General features: G+C 30.3%; 1 protein-coding gene across 1 annotated transcript in view; it reads right to left on the bottom strand.

Annotated features, from left to right (window-relative positions):
* The window catches only part of LOC143076268 (tetratricopeptide repeat protein 28-like), a 110,322-nt gene extending 91,776 nt beyond the window's left edge, over nucleotides 1–18,546 (bottom strand). Inside the window, exon 1 of the mRNA XM_076252000.1 lies at nucleotides 18,166–18,546. Coding sequence (XP_076108115.1) covers nucleotides 18,166–18,216 — 51 coding nt within the window. The 5' untranslated portion in view covers nucleotides 18,217–18,546. The remainder of the gene's footprint in view (nucleotides 1–18,165) is intronic.
* Nucleotides 18,547–19,669: the final 1,123 nt, after the last annotated feature.

Below are 19,669 nucleotides of genomic sequence, written 5' to 3'. Positions count from 1 at the left end.
ATTCGCAGAGCAACAAAATAAAATTTTAAAATGAAGTATTTAATAAAGTAGTTATGCTGTCTCCATTCATTAAATAAACTTTAAATCATTTTGCAATAACTTGTAATAACATAGCTTGTAGAAAATGTATATTCTATACATAATAAATGATTATGTTTTTAAATATACATGTATATATTTTCATATCTACATTCATTTCCCCCAATACTTAACTTACAGAAGCCTTAAAAGTGTTGCAAGAGTCTTTTTTCTTGGTCAAAATATTAAACACTCTTGTGCTTGATTTTCATTTACATTTTATGATTTTATGGAAGCATCTAAAAGTATATTTCAGTCTAAGGCCTTCAGTCACAATTCTGAAGCATTGTTTCCCTTTTCTTTTTTTGATATTTTTAATGCAAAAAAATGTCTTGCTCAGTTTAAAACCAATAGCTGATAATAAGCCTTATTGTTGCAGACATTGATTTTTGTCCTTCTATTGAAATTTCACAAACAACTAACTATTGCAGTTGGAAGTATAGGCATGCATGCTTTAATATTCTGGACTAAACAGAACTTTGCATATCTTTCCTATTTATGGTTTTCCCGTTTGAATGGTTTTACACTAGTAATTTTTAGGGGCCTTTATAGCTTTCTGTTAAGTGTGAACCTAGGCTCTGTGTTGAATATCGTACCTTGACCTATAATGGTTTACTTTTATAAATTGTGACTTGGATGGAGAGTTGTCTTATTGGCACTCATGCCACATCTTCCTATATCTATTTTGAAAAACAGTGACATACCATTTACAGTAAAACATTTCATTAGAATGCACTGTAACTATAAGAAATTTCATTTTGTGACAAGATAATGTTAGAGATATCAATCTATAAAACTATTTTGGGATTTAATGTAATCTTAAAGATTTGTTACTAAAAACAAACATACTTCAGAAGTTGCAATATTTTTTGTTTGAGTTATTCTTACGATGCGCTAAATCTAATCCCTAACATGAAGTAATACAGATATGCTATCTCATTGTTCTTAATGGATTATCTACCCCTTCACCTATTGAACGCCACATGAAAGAGATCTCGTGGGACACTGGTTATGTTCTTTTCTACTATTAAAAAATGTACATCCATAAACTAGGCTTCATTTTCAATGTATTCACATAATTATTTATTCGGATTCCAGTGGAATTTTTTTCCAGTGAAAATCCAATGGATTCTACTGGGGTACGACAGGAATTCCAGAGATTTTTATACATATATAAAATTACAACATTTGTGAACCCATCAATCAGGTGTTTAGAAAAAATTGTTTAGAAAAAAAAAATGATGCAAGACCCGAACTACTCAGGAATAATTTGTGTTAATTCACCCAAAGTATACATTGCTGAATATCAATTTAAATAAACTGCAATCCAAACAACTCATATTAAATCTGACAAGTTGCAAGAATATTGGTTTACAAATAACTGTTTAACTGCTCTTCAACTTTGTACTTGTTTGGCTTTATAAATATTTTGATATGATCGAGCGTCGCTGATGAGTCTTATGAAGACGAAACGCGTGTCTGGCGTACTAAATTATAATCCTGGTACCTTTGATAACTATTTTGCTGTAAACAATCAAATTGTGTTAGTACACACATATACATTTTTCTAACATTCTGCAATACATTGTAAATGTTAGACACAAAATATGTTTATCTTTTAAATTTAGAAATTGTAAATACAGCTGTACCCGTCATAAATAATCACTTAATTTTTTAAACAACCTTCCCAATGAAGGGCATACATTTCAAAAATAAATATTTTTTCAAAAGTACTAATTGGTGTTGCCACATATCTTTCAATTTCATAAATTTCCGAACTAAATTTGGATGAATTGTAGACCTAATCCGAAGGGTAAATACAAAACACACTGAAATATAACTCGTGACAACCCTCTTCAATTTACACCTATTGATCCTGAATGTGCCTGAAGGTATCGATTTTCACCAGACACCCGTTATCTATACGAGTGCTGATCGGGACATATTTTTACCCCAACAAAGAATAATAAATGAATGTTAAGAGTTGCATTCCATTTTAAGACGTTCCTAGTTCTCAGTTACTTATTGAAATATCGTGACCTTCTTCTTTGAAATATCTCCCGTTACACCAATTCGTCAAGAAGTTTCGGTGTAATGTACCCGTTAAGAATGCTCAAGAATGTAGACAAAGCGTGACTGATACATTATCGTTAGAAATGTCTTGATAATTTGTAACAATGTCTGATTTTGTCACAAACTGACGTATTTTTATTGATTTTAGTTTAATGCTATTTGCCACCTATGACTGATCACCTGAAAAGGTTTCTAACGAGAAATAATTTTAAAGTCTTATAATGCATGCAAACCAGGTAAATAGTTTATAATGCTCTCTTGCACATTTGATGCATATATGCATTTAATTCTACATTTCATGACACATCAGAGAAATAAATATTTTCTAACCATATATCTTTTTTCTCGAAAATCCCATTAAATGGAAGTATTTCTTTTTTCAAATCCTAAATGCTGTGCCTTTGGATATTTTATAGATCCAATATTCATTCTAAACAAAATTTCAAAAACATGATTTAAGCTATATACTTTGACATTATTTTTTATGTAAACCATTTCATCAGCATGTGTCCTTTAAAGTTTTATTATAATTATTAAAAAGTTCTCTGCCTAATGTTTTTTTAAATACTATATAACAAAACGTTTGGTTATGTATTCATTTTACTAGAATTACATTTCATGCTGCTTATCAAAAAAATTTGCATAATATGAAGTAAGAACAATTTGAATGACTAAGAAATATGCAAGAAACCTAGGAATTTGAACTCTTTATACATGAACATTATACATTGTACTTTAAACTTCACAGCTCCTTGTTGTGTTGCTCAACATTGCCTATAAGCTAACATCTCAAGCTTTAGAATTCATTATCACATGTAGTAAAATCAATGAATTAACCAAGCTGTGAGGTTCTCATCAATGCATATACAATGTACTGCACGTAAATTCAGAAATTATTGTGTGCATTCATTATTGCAACATAATTGTCATTTTAGACTAAAATGTGATTTTAATTTAAGCGTTATTGAGAAAAATCCTGTTCTATTCATATATAAAAAAAATCAAAATGCAAGTTTAAATTATTAAAAATTGCGATTATAACCCTGTCGCATTTATTGCAAAATAAAAATAGCAATAATTTCTGAATTTACAATGCTCATTTCTATGCACATTCAGGATATAAGGAAATGCCTACATATTTAAGATAATCTCTGGTTGAGAAACATAAGGGAGCTACCATTTGATTTTTAGGGGGGGGGCTAGGATGAAATTTGAAAAAATAGGGAGGACAGGAGTTTTGAGTAAAAAAAAAGGCTGGGTGAGACACTTGCAAAAAAAAAGTCAGGACGACAATTTAGGTAAACAAAAGTCAGGATAAACTAAAAAAAAAAAAAAGGCAGGACCAAACAGAGTAAAAAATAAAAAGGCAGGACAGAGATTACAGCTAAAAAATAATGCAGGACAAAAATTTTCATCCTAGCGCCCCATAAAAATCAAATGGTAGCTCCGTAAATATCTCGAAAAGAGGGTGTCTTTCATTTCTGTATTCTTCTATGAACTTTTTTGTCCATTATTCCTATAATTATTCATTATATTTTGGCACCACATAATTCTCTTATCTTTTATTTGTTTACTCTTTATTCTGCCCTTTTATGCCATAAATATCTATCTATTATGGAAACTTCATACATGTAGGTCTAATAATGCATGATATACATGATTTTCTTATCTTAGATAACAGAAATATAAACATCAACTATCCATGCAGGACTTTAGTCTAAATTTGCTTGACAAAATGAAAGGTCCTCCTTGTGAAAGTCAAAAGCCTTGTATGAAACATCAGTATAGAAATTAAAGAGGTCCTTGACAAAAGTAAGAATAGTCCCATCCCAAACACACTGGTCACTGACCTCAGACCACCTCTCCATTCAGTAATTAGTCTCAATCACTTTGATTCCTGCTTTAAGAAGAACATTATAGTAAAGGTATGAATTATCAAACCATAACAAATTTTAACAAATATGTTTAATCACATTTCAAACCATAAATAATTTAATGTAAAATCAGTTGTATTTACCTGTTTAAGTTCACCAGTAAAAATATCAAAAATAACTGGCTGATTTATTCAGATCTTAAAACCATTTTTTAGGTCTTTCCACTTTTCCGTGGAAAGACCTATTGGTTTTCTTCTGATTATTATTATTATTTTTTTTTTTTTTTCTTACGAGTAATTTTTTTCCTTCGCTTTATTTTTGTTTCGCAATAGGTCGCTCAGATATTTGGAATATGATATCGAACAGTTTATACGCTTTTGAAACTGACACCGCTTAACCGAATACTTTCCCATATAAGAGTTATCTCCCAGAACACTGTTTTTCTTGTTATTCCTAAGGCTTCGCAACCGTATAAGAAACCGACAAATTTATTTTTCCAAATTGCTCGTTATATCCTCAGGATGTTCTGTTTTATTTTGACCGAAGCTGTATATAGATTCCATATGAGAGTTTTCCCCCTTTTATGTTTGATATAAGTGATATGCATTTCTAACTGGAAAACCATAAGTGATAGAGACCTAGGGTCTTTTGATTTGAGATCCTTGGTCCAAAAAACTGAAAATAAGGTCAAGGTCGAAGGTCAAGGTCATATTCTAAATTTTGATTTTGGATCATTTTCACTTATTTTCAAAAGCCGTATAACATATCGACAAATTATTTTTACTAAATTGTTAGTTGCGACATGTCGTAACACGTAAATTTTAGTCGAAAGAGTACGTAGACATTTGATGCCAGTTTTGCCCCCTTTTATATCTAATATTAGTTGTAAGGTAATACAACTCATTAACAATATATAGTAGAGGCCTAGAGTCTTTTGATTTGAGGTCCTTGGTTGATGACCTCGAAATTGAGCTCAAGGTCATAGGTAAATGTAACGTTCTAGATTTTGACCTTTGCTTTTACCTCATATGTATACATGATCAAGACATGGGACTTTTTAAATTAGGTTGCAAGCAATGTGATCTAGAAAAAGACAACCGGAAGTGACCTTTTGTAAACCGGAAGTAGCTATATTTTGTACTAAATCAATGAAAAAGTATATAGAACCATATATTTTTGGAATCAGTGTCAAGAAAACAATAAAAAATTACCGGAAGTAACAAATGATCTAACTAATTTATATCTTTTTGTATAGAAACCATATATTTTTGGAATCATTAAATAAGCTGTCATTTGACGCTAAAATTGACATTTAAAACCAAATTTTAATATTTTCATATAAAAAAAATCTTTACTGGTGGAAAGACCATCAATGGTTCTCTGAACAATTGGTTTTTAATTTTTTCAAGATTTATTTTTCAATTGCACAACACACACAAAATTAAGGATACCAAACAATGTTAACTATTTCAGTTCTACGGATATAATTTCCTCTGATTTTCTTAACTTTACCATTATCAAAGAAAACATTTTTAGCTACGGTCGTCTTAATTAAACAGTAAAAACGTGGAGGATAAAACAGGAAGCTAATTTATACACAGAGATCATCATGACCCAGGCAACAGAGGAACCCAAGTTTATCTAAATCGATGTGCTTACTGTCAATTCTTAAAAAGAATTACACGAAATTGGTGAAACAAGGTATTTTGATTAAAAATTTGATCAGAGAAGCTTTTTCAAGTTATTTAATATCCTACCATGTTTTTGTGCAGATTTACTGTGGATAACAAGATATTTGTTGATGTTCCTCGGTAACTGCATACTGAGGTATCATAAATGTTCTCTTTACCCAGTGTTTAAGGATAGAATAAAAGATGTCGTCTGCTGGGAAATTATAAATTAAATGCACAATCGTGGTTTAATTTCCAGAACAATAATTCTTAAGAAATTCAATTTAATCAATAAATACATGGAAATTATAAAATTCCTGTCAAATTAAATTCTTTTTTGAAGTTTAACCACATCACTCCCTCTTTGTAAAACTGTTCATATTACTTAAATGAACCTAAATTATCATCAGTAAATATTTTTTGACATTTTACATCAGGGTACAAAGGATACAAAGTTTATTGTTTAAAAGGTTGCTACCCAAAATATCAAAAGGTAAAATTCCTAATACATCTTCTGATCAAAGACCAGCTAGATATATAGCATATTTCTAAGTACAACATGTACAATGTAGTAATTCATCTAATACAGTTGCAAATAAAAGGGAGGCAATACAAAACCAACAAAGTCAAAAATTGGAACACCTCCTTAAAATGTCTATTTTGGTTTAATTGTGTTTGATAGCAGTTTTGAAATGTGGTTGAAACTCCTCTTTTAATCAATCCTTCTGACTTAAATAGGAATGTATTTCTATGTTCAAAGACAAAGATTCACATTTATTTCTGAGACATGAATGCCACATATAGAGTATAAAGTTACACTACAAAGACACAAGAGTTTTGCATTTCTAACAGTCTACTCTTGCTTAATTCAATTTTACTTCAAAATCTTTATGCTAAAGCTTTATTTTTTTTTATATGGTATTGTTGTCAGCTGTGTATTTTTAAAAGAACCTGAATATATAAAAAATAATTTGGTCAATTCATGCTACAAAATCCTATATATCTTGACAAACATTGAGATTTATTTTCTGCCGATCAAAGGAGGGCATACATGCTCTACGTCTCATGGATCTGCCACTGATATGCACAAGTCTTATAATGAAAAAAAAAGATATGTGGCATGTCCCCTCTACAGCAAGGGCACAGTGGATCATCAAGACCTTTTATCTAATATTGGCCCACTGAGCTAATGAGGATCTGGATGTGTGGAAATGTCTTGATTCACCTGAGTGTACCCATGATATAACTCCTTATCAGATTTCAAAAACAGATATGACTTGATTGATCAAAATAACAATAAATATTAACCTCTTGAAATGCCAAACCACAACAAACCTACGACTTATCAGGCACTTCAGTTCCCATCATCTTATAAATAAGTCTACTTATTGTCTGCGGGACACACTATAATAAGGTGGCAATCTTCTAAATAGTGGGACCTGTAATTTGAGGGGTAATTTCAAAACATATGATTTACTGTTAAAATTTGAAAGAATGTGAAGTAGAAACCTACAAGTAAATCTAATTTACCTACTTTTTAAAGAGCAACATGTCTACAAAATGACATCCAAATATTTTTAGGATTGGCTTGATAAAAAGGTAATTAAAAGGCAAATCATCTGGTGCTGAGATAGGCCATAAACTGTATGATCAAACTTTTGGGGTATTATTCAACTTTTTTTATTAAAAACGTTTCACCTTTTCGCTTACCAGTAAACCTAAATTCTTTAAAAAAGAATTATATTCTTTTATTCTTAATTTATCAACATAAAAAACTCAGTTTCAGTCTTGAATTAAAGATGAAAGTTTGTGGCCCATCTTTAAATTTTGAACACTGAAAATATTGAAAATGCTTGTACATGTACCTATTTCTTCAGTAATACCAAACATTTCAATTCTACAGACAGCATTGTAATTTTGCCACATGCATGATGAAAAATTAAGAATGGATATGGGGAATATGTCAAAGAAACAACAACCCATCCAAAGAGCAGACAACAGCAGAAGGCCACCAATGGGTTTTCAACACACGAGATAATTCTGCACTCCAAAGTGGGCCTCAGCTGGCCCATAAATAAAAATGAGTTCTAGTTAACAAAGGTATCTTGTGACTTATCTGTAAGCCATAATATAAGTAAAATCTTAATAAGGTAAAATGTTACCAATATATCAACAAATATAATGCCTTCAAAAGCAACCTTCAACTTACAAATACAGGTTATCTAAAATTGTTAAACATGAGAATGTCACATTAAAAAGATATATATATGTTTAATAATCCATATACCTTTAAGAAAAATCCTTATCTGACCAGAAATACGAATTCTTCTGTTGAAATTTTAAAATCATTTGTCATAGCTATAAATACTGATTCACCAAAGATTTATAAAAATTAAAAATAATCATAATTTTTATTGTATTTTGACTTAATTGCTCAATACACAATTTTGCAGTAAAGTGTAGTCTATACAGAAACATTTCCTATATAAATAATTTTATGTTTTTTACATCATAATGTGTCAGTAAGAACCATTGATTTCAGCATGATATTTAATTTGTTGGGGGAAAGGGTATAACTGTATGTCCTATGTAGTGGATTTGCCAGTCTGAATAAAACAACTATCTACTTGTGTTTGTTGTGCAAATGCAAGTGTATTGTAGGGACTGGTCTTGATCAGAATGGTGGATTTGCATAATGCAAATAAGCAACAGAAACAATTTCAGAGAAATGTTCTAACTAATTAAAATTAAATCTCTCACTCGCTCATTTTTAATGCTCCCACGCAACAACCAAGCATTAAAAATGAGCGAGTGAGAGATTTAATTTTAATTAGATTGGAGAAATGATCAAAATTACAAATGATGCATTTAATTGACTTGATTGTTGTTGCCAACTTCAGCACTTTTGGCTCTATTTTTGCTGTCAGTTTTAATGATGGAGAAACCTGGAGTGATCAGAGTCATTTAAAATTAGATTGATTGATTTTTGGTGTATTAAAGCCACTTTTAACACCGTTTTTGGGCTACTTCATGGCGGCCAGTTTTTAATGGTGGAGGAAGCCAGAGTGACCGGAGAAAACCACTGACCTTTGATAGGAAAACTGACAATTAAGCAGTCAATTCAAATTGGACTTAAGTGCACCCGATCGAGAAGGGTTCAAACACACAACCTCAGTGTTGACTTGCCAGTGATTACAGTAGTAACTACTTAGACCACTGGGCCACCGAGGCCCCTATTTAAGATTAGAGTCGTACACATCTGCTAATTGAGAGGTTCACCCTGGTATATTTAGTGTTGAGAGGGTAGTGATATTAGATGAACTACTCAGACCACTTGGTTACCAAAGCCCCATACATTTCATTAAAGCAAGATTAAAGAACAAAAATTAAAATAAAACTGAATGTTTCAAGTCTTTTTTTGTTGTTATTTGAGGAATAGATTTAGTAACATTTATAACTTTTGAAACAGTCCCTATAATTGGCAGCCACTTAACACCCCGAGAATCCTGGCATGGATTTGGTTTTAGTATGACATGGATTTATCCAGTTATCTATAATTACCCCTATGTAGCAGTATTAAGTGTGATACCTGACAAGGTATTATACATGTTATAATAGGCTACATAATAAAGCTAATTTATACATATTTGGAATTTATCCCATTTAGCTTCTATTGTTCACCTTAGGATCACAGAATTTTTCAAATACATTGGGAGGTACAGTTAAATAGTAGCTGATACATGGAATGTGTTCCTTTGACCTCAATTGTTATTTTTTTTAACAATGTTAATTTGACCTATACTTTATATATATTTTTTTTTAACTTAACCTGCACCATTATGGCCAAATACAGCCAAAAAGTAGCTTATGTGTGGAATATATTCATTTTAACTCAATTGTTATACTTTTTTTCATTCAAATTGTAAATTTAACCTATATTTTATCTATAGATTTTTTTAAATCTACCCTGAACCATAATGAAGGACACATCATATTAAGTCTGAACTGGCATAGTTAAAACATTTTAAACAATGAGCAAAACCTAAACTGCATAGTATTAGCTAGAAAAGGTTCCAAGGGAGACGGATTTATCTTTATTCTTGTTTCCGAAACCCTGTATTCATATTGTATAATTATATTTCATGCACTTTTTGAATAAAATATTGTTTATACTACATGAACTAAAATGTTCCAAATGTAAAAAAATCAAAATTGAAAATTTTAACTGCTTGATAACTGTACAAAACAATAAATGCAAAATAAATATGATTAACAGCAACAAATGACAAACACTAAATTGCAGGTTCCTGAGTTTAAATAGGCATATACAGAATGTGGCAGTGCTTGTAATTCTGGTTAAAAATTTGCACAAGATAAAACTTTTTTTCTCAAGTTTCAAGGGTAAAAAAGGGAGTACAGACTATGCATGAGTGGGTTTTTTACACATTAAAAGACGGTATTACTTGACAAGTATGACTGAAAGACAGATGAACACAGACCAAGCTATAAGGAAGGACAGCCAGACAAATGTTAGACCAGTATAACTTTATGGTATTTAAAAATTGTACATGTCAGGATTATCAGGAAAGACAATTTTAGTACCATACTGAGTCATCGAATACAATGCTGTTACGTTAGGATGTATTCAGCAAAATGTATATAACTTTTTTACATGAAGTATAATAAATCCGTCTATGAAAAATTATTATACAATGTAGTATTATACAGGTACATGAAATTTATTTGTACAAGTTTTAGGGAAAAAAGTGAAAACATGCGACTTGTCAAGTTTGAATGCCTGTTTTACATCATGTCAAAATTCATTTTTATATTTTTAGAAAATTTATGACATGTATAAATTTTACTGCAATCCTCAAGTCTCTCATAAAAAGAAATTAAAGAAGAATGTGTCTGAGGAAAAAGATGCTCCCGCTCAAGCTTGCTTATAATATGTGAAAATACTATTGGAACTGCACCTAAACAAGAAATTGACTTCTCAACTTAAACAATAGTGAGAACTAAACAAGAAATTGGCTTCTCGACTTAAACAATATTGAGACCTAATTGACTTCTCGACTTGAACAATATTAAGACCTAAACAAGAAATTGACTTCTCGACTTGAACAATATTGAGACCTTAACAAGAAAACCTAAACAAGAAATTGACTTCTTGACGAACAATATTGAGCCACTCAATATTGTTCAAGTCAAGAAGTCAATTTCTTGTTTAGGTCCAGTTCCAAAAGTATTTTGACAATATAAATGAGTATTTCAGTAAATCACTGAATTATACTGGAATTGTACTCAAATATTGAACCAAATCTTTAGACAACACAATTAGTATTAAGCAGGTCAAAAATGTAGCACTCAAGAAGATACATCACTATAAAGAATGGTGTTTAAGGCTATTGCGAAAACTGACATTGTTTTGTTAATTACAAAAATAGTACATTACTGGTATAGATCGTAATTGAAATTGTGAATGATTTCTTATGTATAGCCCTAAACCATGTTTTGTAACAATTCAATCTTAAAACTCTATTGACTCTTATACTGAAGAAGTAAATTAAATTTTAATGTTTAGGTATATTGTTTGGAATTTAAAATGACCTTAAACAAGAGACTTTGAGTCCACTGGTTTTGATGGATAAATCATTTAAGGTAATTTTCCACCTAAATGACCTGATATCTTAATTCACATAGAGAAAACAACTTCAAATGAACATTTATGTACATAAACTTGGCAGGGAGGGTATGGGGATGGTTAATAATTAAAAATAAGGATACAAGTTTAAATTGTAAAACATTTGGCATTCTACAATCTTATTTTTAGGGGTAGACTTAATCAATTTCCACCTTTTTACATCAATAAATATACAAATACAGTACCAAAAAAACAGATGTATAGGGTTGCCAAAATCAATTGCCAATAGATATAAGAAGATGTGGTACGAGTGCAAACGAGACAACTCTCCATCCAAGTCACAATTTGCAAAAGTAAACCATTATAGGTCAAAGTACGGTCTTCAACATGGAGCCTTGGCTCACACTGAACAACAAGCTATAAATGGCTCCAAAAGTGACTAGTGTAAAACCATCCAAACAGGAAAACTAACGGTCTAACCTAAATAAAAAAGAGAAAAGAGAAACACTTATAAACCACATTAACAAACGACAACCACTGAACATCAGGGTCCGGACTATTTTGTATTATGATAAATCAATTTCATTTTTTACAACTACCCCTTGTAAAAAACATAATCTAAGTACCAATCATGCATTTATAGGGTATATTACTACAGTCATTTTTTTACATGCAGTTTTTGACAACAGCCCTATGACATTCTAATGCATGCCAATCTTATCCTTTTAAAAAACTATTAACAGAAGGAAGGTATTAATAACAGTTGTAGGTGTCAGACAGAGTTAACTAGATCATCTACATATATGAATACAAATGAGTTACGAGGGGTTAATTAATATTACCACAGAACAGTTCCTTGTACGGCTTTCATCAAACATGTATTATACATGCTTTCTCAATAATTAATAATATGTACAACACCATGTTTAGTAATATGAAATCATGTCCTGCTGACCACCTATGAGAAATAAACCCTTGGTATGTATGCAAAAACGACTTCCTTTGGGAGAAAAATACAAAGCAAATAATCAGTACTGAGGCAGGATAGCTCAACAAATAACATTGAAAGAAAGGCATGTAAATATTACTTCTAGTTATACACCATGTGCATAGTATAAAAATAAGGGGATGTACATGTATATGTTATGATTGCCAATGAGACAGCTATCCTCCAAAAAAAGGGCTGTAAGCAACTAAAAGTCCTGAAATTGTTCTGCCTTTAACAATAAGCAAACCCCATACTATTATTCTTTAAGGGGGTTAATATAGCAGCAGCATCTAAAAGAACACAGACTTACAACTACTAACAATAATTTTAATCGCAATAAGCCATTTCATAAAACATTTTAAACATATACAGAGACTCCAGCACCTCTATTGAAATATCTGCTACATCAATACTCATTAACCAAATTACAAACGCAGGTTAAGTAGCAAAGGCATAAGTTTCAAAATATCAGGAATAACTGAGTGCAAAAAGTGTCATCTTAATCATACATGTACATTCTTTGATCTGACCTAATCTTCCCCTTTTAAGTTTCAACCTGGAAACCAGACTTCAAATTTCAAATACTGGCACCTATAGTTATTATATGATTAAGAAATCTAATTAAAATTGAGTTTTACATGGATAGGTAAAAATATGTCTTTAAAATATAAATTTCTCAAAGATCTTGTGTCAATAGAATCTCTAAGCTTGAAATTAATATTTTTTCCAGTTGACAACACTTCAACATCTATATTACTAAGGCTTAAATAAATTTCACTAAGATACTCCTGATGTGTAACAAGTGTATTTACACAAGCATGTTTATTTCAAGTATAAAGTTATACTTTGTTACTTTAAAATAAAAAACATTTATCGCCAAATTAATATCTAAAATACATATCATCATTATGCACTTGTTAAACTTAATTTTTATCTTAATTTACACTGTTATACTAAAATAAAACTTTTGAATCATGACGCGAATAACTAATGACTTTTAACCAAATTTTATACGTTGATATTAATTTTCTCATAAAACAAAACAGTAAAAGTCCAAAAATGTGACAACTGTTTCAATTTCAACCCCCTGAAAAATTGTATAACACGCAATTGACAACAAAAAGTTACAAATGCACTTGGTGGCAGTTTACCGTAGAGTCTATGTGAGAACGAACTAACAGTAAACATCTGGCCGATATACAGACAATACATTCCTTGTGCTACAGCAAAATGTGTGCGTGACGTGACGGTGTCAAATGTATCCGAATGATACAATTTCTAATAAAGATCGATTACAACTTTTTCTCCTTCTCAAATGGATTGTGAATTCAATATTATAAACGCTACCTATTGTGTATATACCAATTATTAAATCTTATTTCATCTTCATTCGTTGTCAGTTACAAGACACCTTAAGAAAGTATTACAATTTTAAACAGTTACATTACCCAACAAAAGAATAATGCATAGAGCACTTCGCGCATTAGCAGATACAAAACTTGAAAACGATACTGCACATTTTAAAACCCCATAAATTGTAATATAATGACTTTTGTGTAATGAAATATATTCAAATTTGGAGTAACAGGTTATTATTTTGTGATCTTTTTACATCATCAACAGCTCTTGAACTTTTAAACTTTTTTTTCAAACTGAATTTATTTATGAAAACATTCCAATCATGTTCTTATTTCGGTCGGAGTTAAATACTTTTCTCATGTTAAAAAATGAGGCCATTTTTAACAAAAAAGCTTGATTCTTAATTGCTTTTCATTCAAAGAAAATTCATCTACCTTCGCTACAGCACAAATATTTTGTACAGTTTTCTTACCTCAACAGAGGGATTGGGCACAGAGTGAGCAAAAATTTAGTTTGTTGACTGCTATGAAGTGGATATGCTGTTTAATTTTCTTTATCTTAAGTCTGGCAAGTGAAACTCAATGATTTGAGCAAATGATAATCTTAAATAGAATATAGAATGGAATGTGACAACTATCCATTACCGGTAGTAGAAGTGCGTTGAGGAAGAAAAAATTCTGAAAGGTTTTGCCAAATAGTAGAATGGAAATGGGGAATATATTTAGGAATTTATATAAATTTGACTGAAACTACTTCCAAGTTTCAAAGAAATTCTAAACATGCTAAATATGAAATAAAATGGTCTATTTTAAGAAACAAACAACACATTTAGAAAGAGGCTACATTTCCATTTTGATTCAACCCTGTAAGTTGTACTGATTTCAAGCTTTCTACTCTATTGTAAAATTTCACAAGAATACACAAAATATTTATGTAGAATGCCACCCCCTCCCTTTCAAGAGATGTCACATTGGAAAAAGATATTTGTCCTCGACAAATACAACTCCATTGTCCACACGAGATGACTAACATGATGTTTGTTCTACTTTTGTACCACAAAAATGAAAACTCTTGTTTCATGTACGAGTGACTAATTTCTCAAATTCTCCAAATTAGACAAGTTCAGTAGATATATGTGGTATACATTCATAATCCATGTTCACTGTGTTCTTACGATATATAAATAGTTGTAATTATTACTGTTACACCTGTATTTTTTTACCTGTTAGACAGGTGTACAATAATGTGCAGGTATGATCAGCTTTGATCAGTTAAAATACGCATAACAAAAGAACTTGTCCCGGTGACTGAATATGATCTAATCTTGATTGCATGGGGTCATAAAAAGGAGATTAAAAAATTCTTGCAGTTTATGAAGTATCTAAATATTTTAAAACTTGGTCCAGTTTGGTGCATTGTGTTTTCTAACTGTCATAAAATATGTCCAAAAAAACTCTCTCATTTGGTCGATTTTTTAATAGTCAATTGTTAATGAAACCACTTGGTCTACTTATTCACGAATATTCGATTTCAATTCAAGCATTAAGAAGGTCAAATAAAAATTAACATTGTGTATTTATTACGTAATTCAGGCTTTGTAAATAAACTAAATATTTAGTAAACAATTCATTATTCTAAATGTTCTACTTGTACAGGGATTTTTTTGTACAATTTCTAAGATACATTTGTACATGTATCTATCATTCAATCTTCATGGAGGGGGGATAGGGCCTTTATCGGGACTCTGGGATCGGGTGTTTTTCAGCTCGGGATTTCGGGATTGACCCTTTCGGGATCCGGGAATCCTTTTTTTCGGATTTCGGGATGTCGGGATTTGCTTTATTTAAATTCGGGACCTCGGGATTTCGTTTTTTCAAGTCCGGGATTTTGGGATCAAGACCCCTCCTATCCCCCCTCTTCATGATATGCATTGATATGTAAATTTTGAAATACATGCAACAAATTCTGAAACATACTTTTTTTCAAATTCTGTCTCTTTTCACAACTGAACTTATTGCATGATTTAAGGGATCAACATCAAAAAGCAAGCAACCCAACAACATACATCAACAAAACAGAGATCTTGGGTAACCAACATTGTGTTGAAAGTTTTTTTTTGTTTTTTTTAGTACAATATATTTTTCAAGTTTTACTTTGGATTATCTGAACAATAAGAGTGGCATAATCATTTAAATGAATAAAATACACATGGACTGGGAAAGGTTAAACATATGTTTATGCTACTTCAATATGCATATTTAATATTAAATTGAGTAAAGAGCATACTAAACATGCATTTGTGCATGAATTTTACAAACTTGGTGACTTTAGGCAGTTTTCATTTTTTTTCAATTTTAAATGAATTTCACATGTCTGGGGCAATTAAATATTATATGTTATTCATCAAAGATACAATTTACATTTTAACAGCTTTATAATGTCCTACTCATAAAAATGTGTTACTTAAAACTAACACATTAAAAGTAGTTAAAAAAATTCTTTTAAATTTCATAACATTATTACAATAATTTGTAAAGTCACTACTTCACAACAAAAAAACAATCTTTCAACAATGAAAACATTTTAAAAGGTCTTTATTCAAACACAATCTTTATTCCCCTAATATAGTATAATTCCCCATTCAGCTTTTTGAGATTATCATATACATTGTTTCATAAAGCTATCTGTATCAAAAGTTTCTTTCTTTTAGCTATGAATTTGTGGAATGTTCAGCACTTTGTATAACTTTAAAGGCTTTATTTGTCCATTGTCTTGTTCGAAACAGTACAATAAAAGGAGATTTTGGTTAACAAATAAATAATCTTTTTTGTAAACATATTTGGCAACATTTGTATTATCTTTAGAAAAAGGTACCCATGAGGGGGTATGTTTCATTAAAAAGTTGTGAAAATATTTATTCAATGAATTAGGAAAACTGTTTTGGATTATAATTGTTTCAATGAGAAGACATTCCAAAACAATTGGTCCAATGTTGTTATTGTTATTTCGAGAACACATTTACAAAATATACAAAAATAATTAGTCTTTGATGTACATGATGTCTGAGTGTTTATAATTGTAAGAAAACTTTATATTATTCTTTTTTTGGACAAAAAAAAAATCTGAGAAAGTAACGTTTCACTTTCTTATTTGTTTATGATGTCTATCAAAGTGTTTATAATTGTTAGAAAATTTCAATTTCTAATAATATATTGTTTATGAAAAGGATTCATTTGAAATTTTCAAACATGACAATTTATTGTATATAAACATCAAATAAATCTAAGATATTAGGTCTTAAAATTTTGGATCAAGGATTTATATAGATTATCAAATTAACAAATTTATCATTGTTCTGACGGGGGAAAAAAACCAACTGCAGATGGATAAACATAATGTTTTGATACAGTTTGAGACTTTATATCTGATCAACAAACCCATGATAGACAGACCTGTCACTCATGGAAATGTTACAAATGAAGTCTGTTTATGTGTAGGTCAAAATTCATATCAATATTTCCTAATACTTATAACATTTTATATAAATCAATAAACAAAATGAAAACATCCAAAATAGAATTTGTAACGAATCGAACTAAAGGAGCCTACCTAATTTCAATTTTGACCTGAATAGTTACTTTATTACAGGTTAATCTAAATCAGAAAAAAATACAAATTGCCAAAAAAAATTACGCTATACATGTATCTGTGTATATTGTATTATATTTTGCTAGAATTAACAGGTACTACTGAATTTCTGTCTAGTACAAGTCTGTACCTGAAAAATTTATAGTGTTGTTCAAACTTAATGTTTTAAAATATCAAAAATAAAGTACATTTTAGTGTACATGTATGCGCTTTGTGTACATTTGAGTTATGTGTATGTCTTCACAAGGTTAAAACTTCCTGATAATATTTCCTTATCTATTATTTCAATCTTTCTTATTCATGTTTAAAACATTCAAGACATAAATTGATTTCTCCTGATACATATGATACGTTTATTGTTTATTTGTTTTCTCAACAAGTTTGTATATCATTGTATATATGGAAGTTTACATGGCATGTTAATTTGTGTACAGACCAATATAAATCATATTTCTTTTTTGTTGTTTAACGATTGCTTATGACACTTCAGAACATCACAATATGTACTGTTGAAACCATAAAAACTGTCATATAAACTTAAAGTCAGGTGTCAAGCATTCTGGTGTATTGTTTTATGACCCATACTTTATATTTCTCAAAACTAATAAAACTGTTACCTGTAGGCATTGAAAATACATTGCGAAGGTGGTCTAAGTAATGTAAATTGAATGTCAACCAAAATCAATTTGATAAGCGAAATTGATTATGTGATGATAATTGATTTCAATTAACAAGTTGTTTATAAATAAAAACCTATGACAGTATTAAATGTCGGACTTGATTAACATGTTAATTAACTTATCAAACATGTGTTTATTTTTTGCCTCATACCTTACTGACAGTCCCAGATTTTCTTGATCCTTTCGTTTCAGCTCGATCCATTTTAAATTAGACGAGCAATGCCATTCCATTTTCCACACCTCATCTGTCTTAAGAATAATTCCTACACCTATTAAAGGTAAATTGTATTTTACATTTTATAAACACAACTAATATTTATCCGCCATATTTGTTGATAATTCTAACTAATCAATTTCAGTGAATAAATTTTATAATCCTAATTATGAATATTATAGAAACTAGATTTATCACAATTTCTCATATAAATCCCAGTACTATTCATAAGGTGTATGTATATTGTTGTATATATCCAGATAACATAGTTAGGTGTTAAGTGAAACTGACTACCGTATATACATATTACATAGGTATCAGACGCTATAAACACACCTGGACAGAAAAACTCAGGTGAAAATTAAGGGGAGCTAATTCCTTCCCGGCATATTTAAATAGAATTATGTTTCTAGTGTTTTGTTGAACTGTTGTGTTGTATACAGGTAAAATATAAGAAAATTATGTTGCATTATAAATTTGGATAATGGAAACATTAGTTACTAAGTAATACTATTTCTTAGTGGAATATTTCAAGTTCTTGTATCTTCAAATTTCTTCTCCATTCCTCTTTTCAAATGGCGATTCTAATGCGCTTCCTTCACCTGTAATGCGCGTGTAAATGTTCCGGAATAGATTTGATGTCTTTGATGTTTAGCAATTTTTAATTGTTTGATCAAATTCTTGTTTATTTGATCAATTTTAATTTGGTCGATGGGTTTAAAGCGCTATTCAGTTTCTACAGTCCAAATATCTAAAAAAAAAAAAAAAAAAAAAAAAAAAAAATTTAAATTTAAAAATATGAAAATATAAAAAATGAAAAATATAAAATATGAAAAAAAAGTGTAAAGGATAACAGCAAACTCACTCTTTTTAAACATGTGAAACTAAATAATTCAGAAGTAAAATATTTAACTTGCTTAAAATCTGTACGAATTTAGAAAACTGATAACGAAATTTAGAACTCGATTTTAGAATAAAAGTGACCAGAAAACCTTAAAATACCAAAAGAAGATTATGCAAAAACTGCAAACAAATTGAAGATGAAATCCATTTTTTTTTGTAAAAGACACCGTAATAATAGAAAAAAAAATAATAATTTGAATTAAAATTTTAAAGCCGTGTTAGTCAGAGGCGGATTTAGGGGGGGGGGGGGGGGCGGGCCCCCGTTTATGGGAACTTGACAAATTGGTTGCTTATATAGGGAATCACTGAAGCGTGACTGGAGCGGGCCCCCTCTCACTGTGCTTAAACGGCTGTGGGTAACTTAAGTTACCCACAGCCCAAGATGGAGCCGCCTTGCGTCGGTTAGATACTTTTCTTCTATAGAATAACAATACCACGAATGCATTAATTAAACAACTGAATTTAAAAGTTGTATTAATCGTTTAGGGAAACCCCTTAACTGGAAAGGTGATTAAATTCTACAAAATAAACGATCACA

The sequence above is a fragment of the Mytilus galloprovincialis genome, chromosome 5 (assembly GCF_965363235.1).
Source record: "Mytilus galloprovincialis chromosome 5, xbMytGall1.hap1.1, whole genome shotgun sequence".
In the NCBI taxonomy this organism is placed as follows: Eukaryota; Metazoa; Mollusca; class Bivalvia; order Mytilida; family Mytilidae; genus Mytilus; species Mytilus galloprovincialis.
Note: the sequence above shows the minus strand (reverse complement) of the source record. Positions and strands in the feature narration are given on the sequence as shown.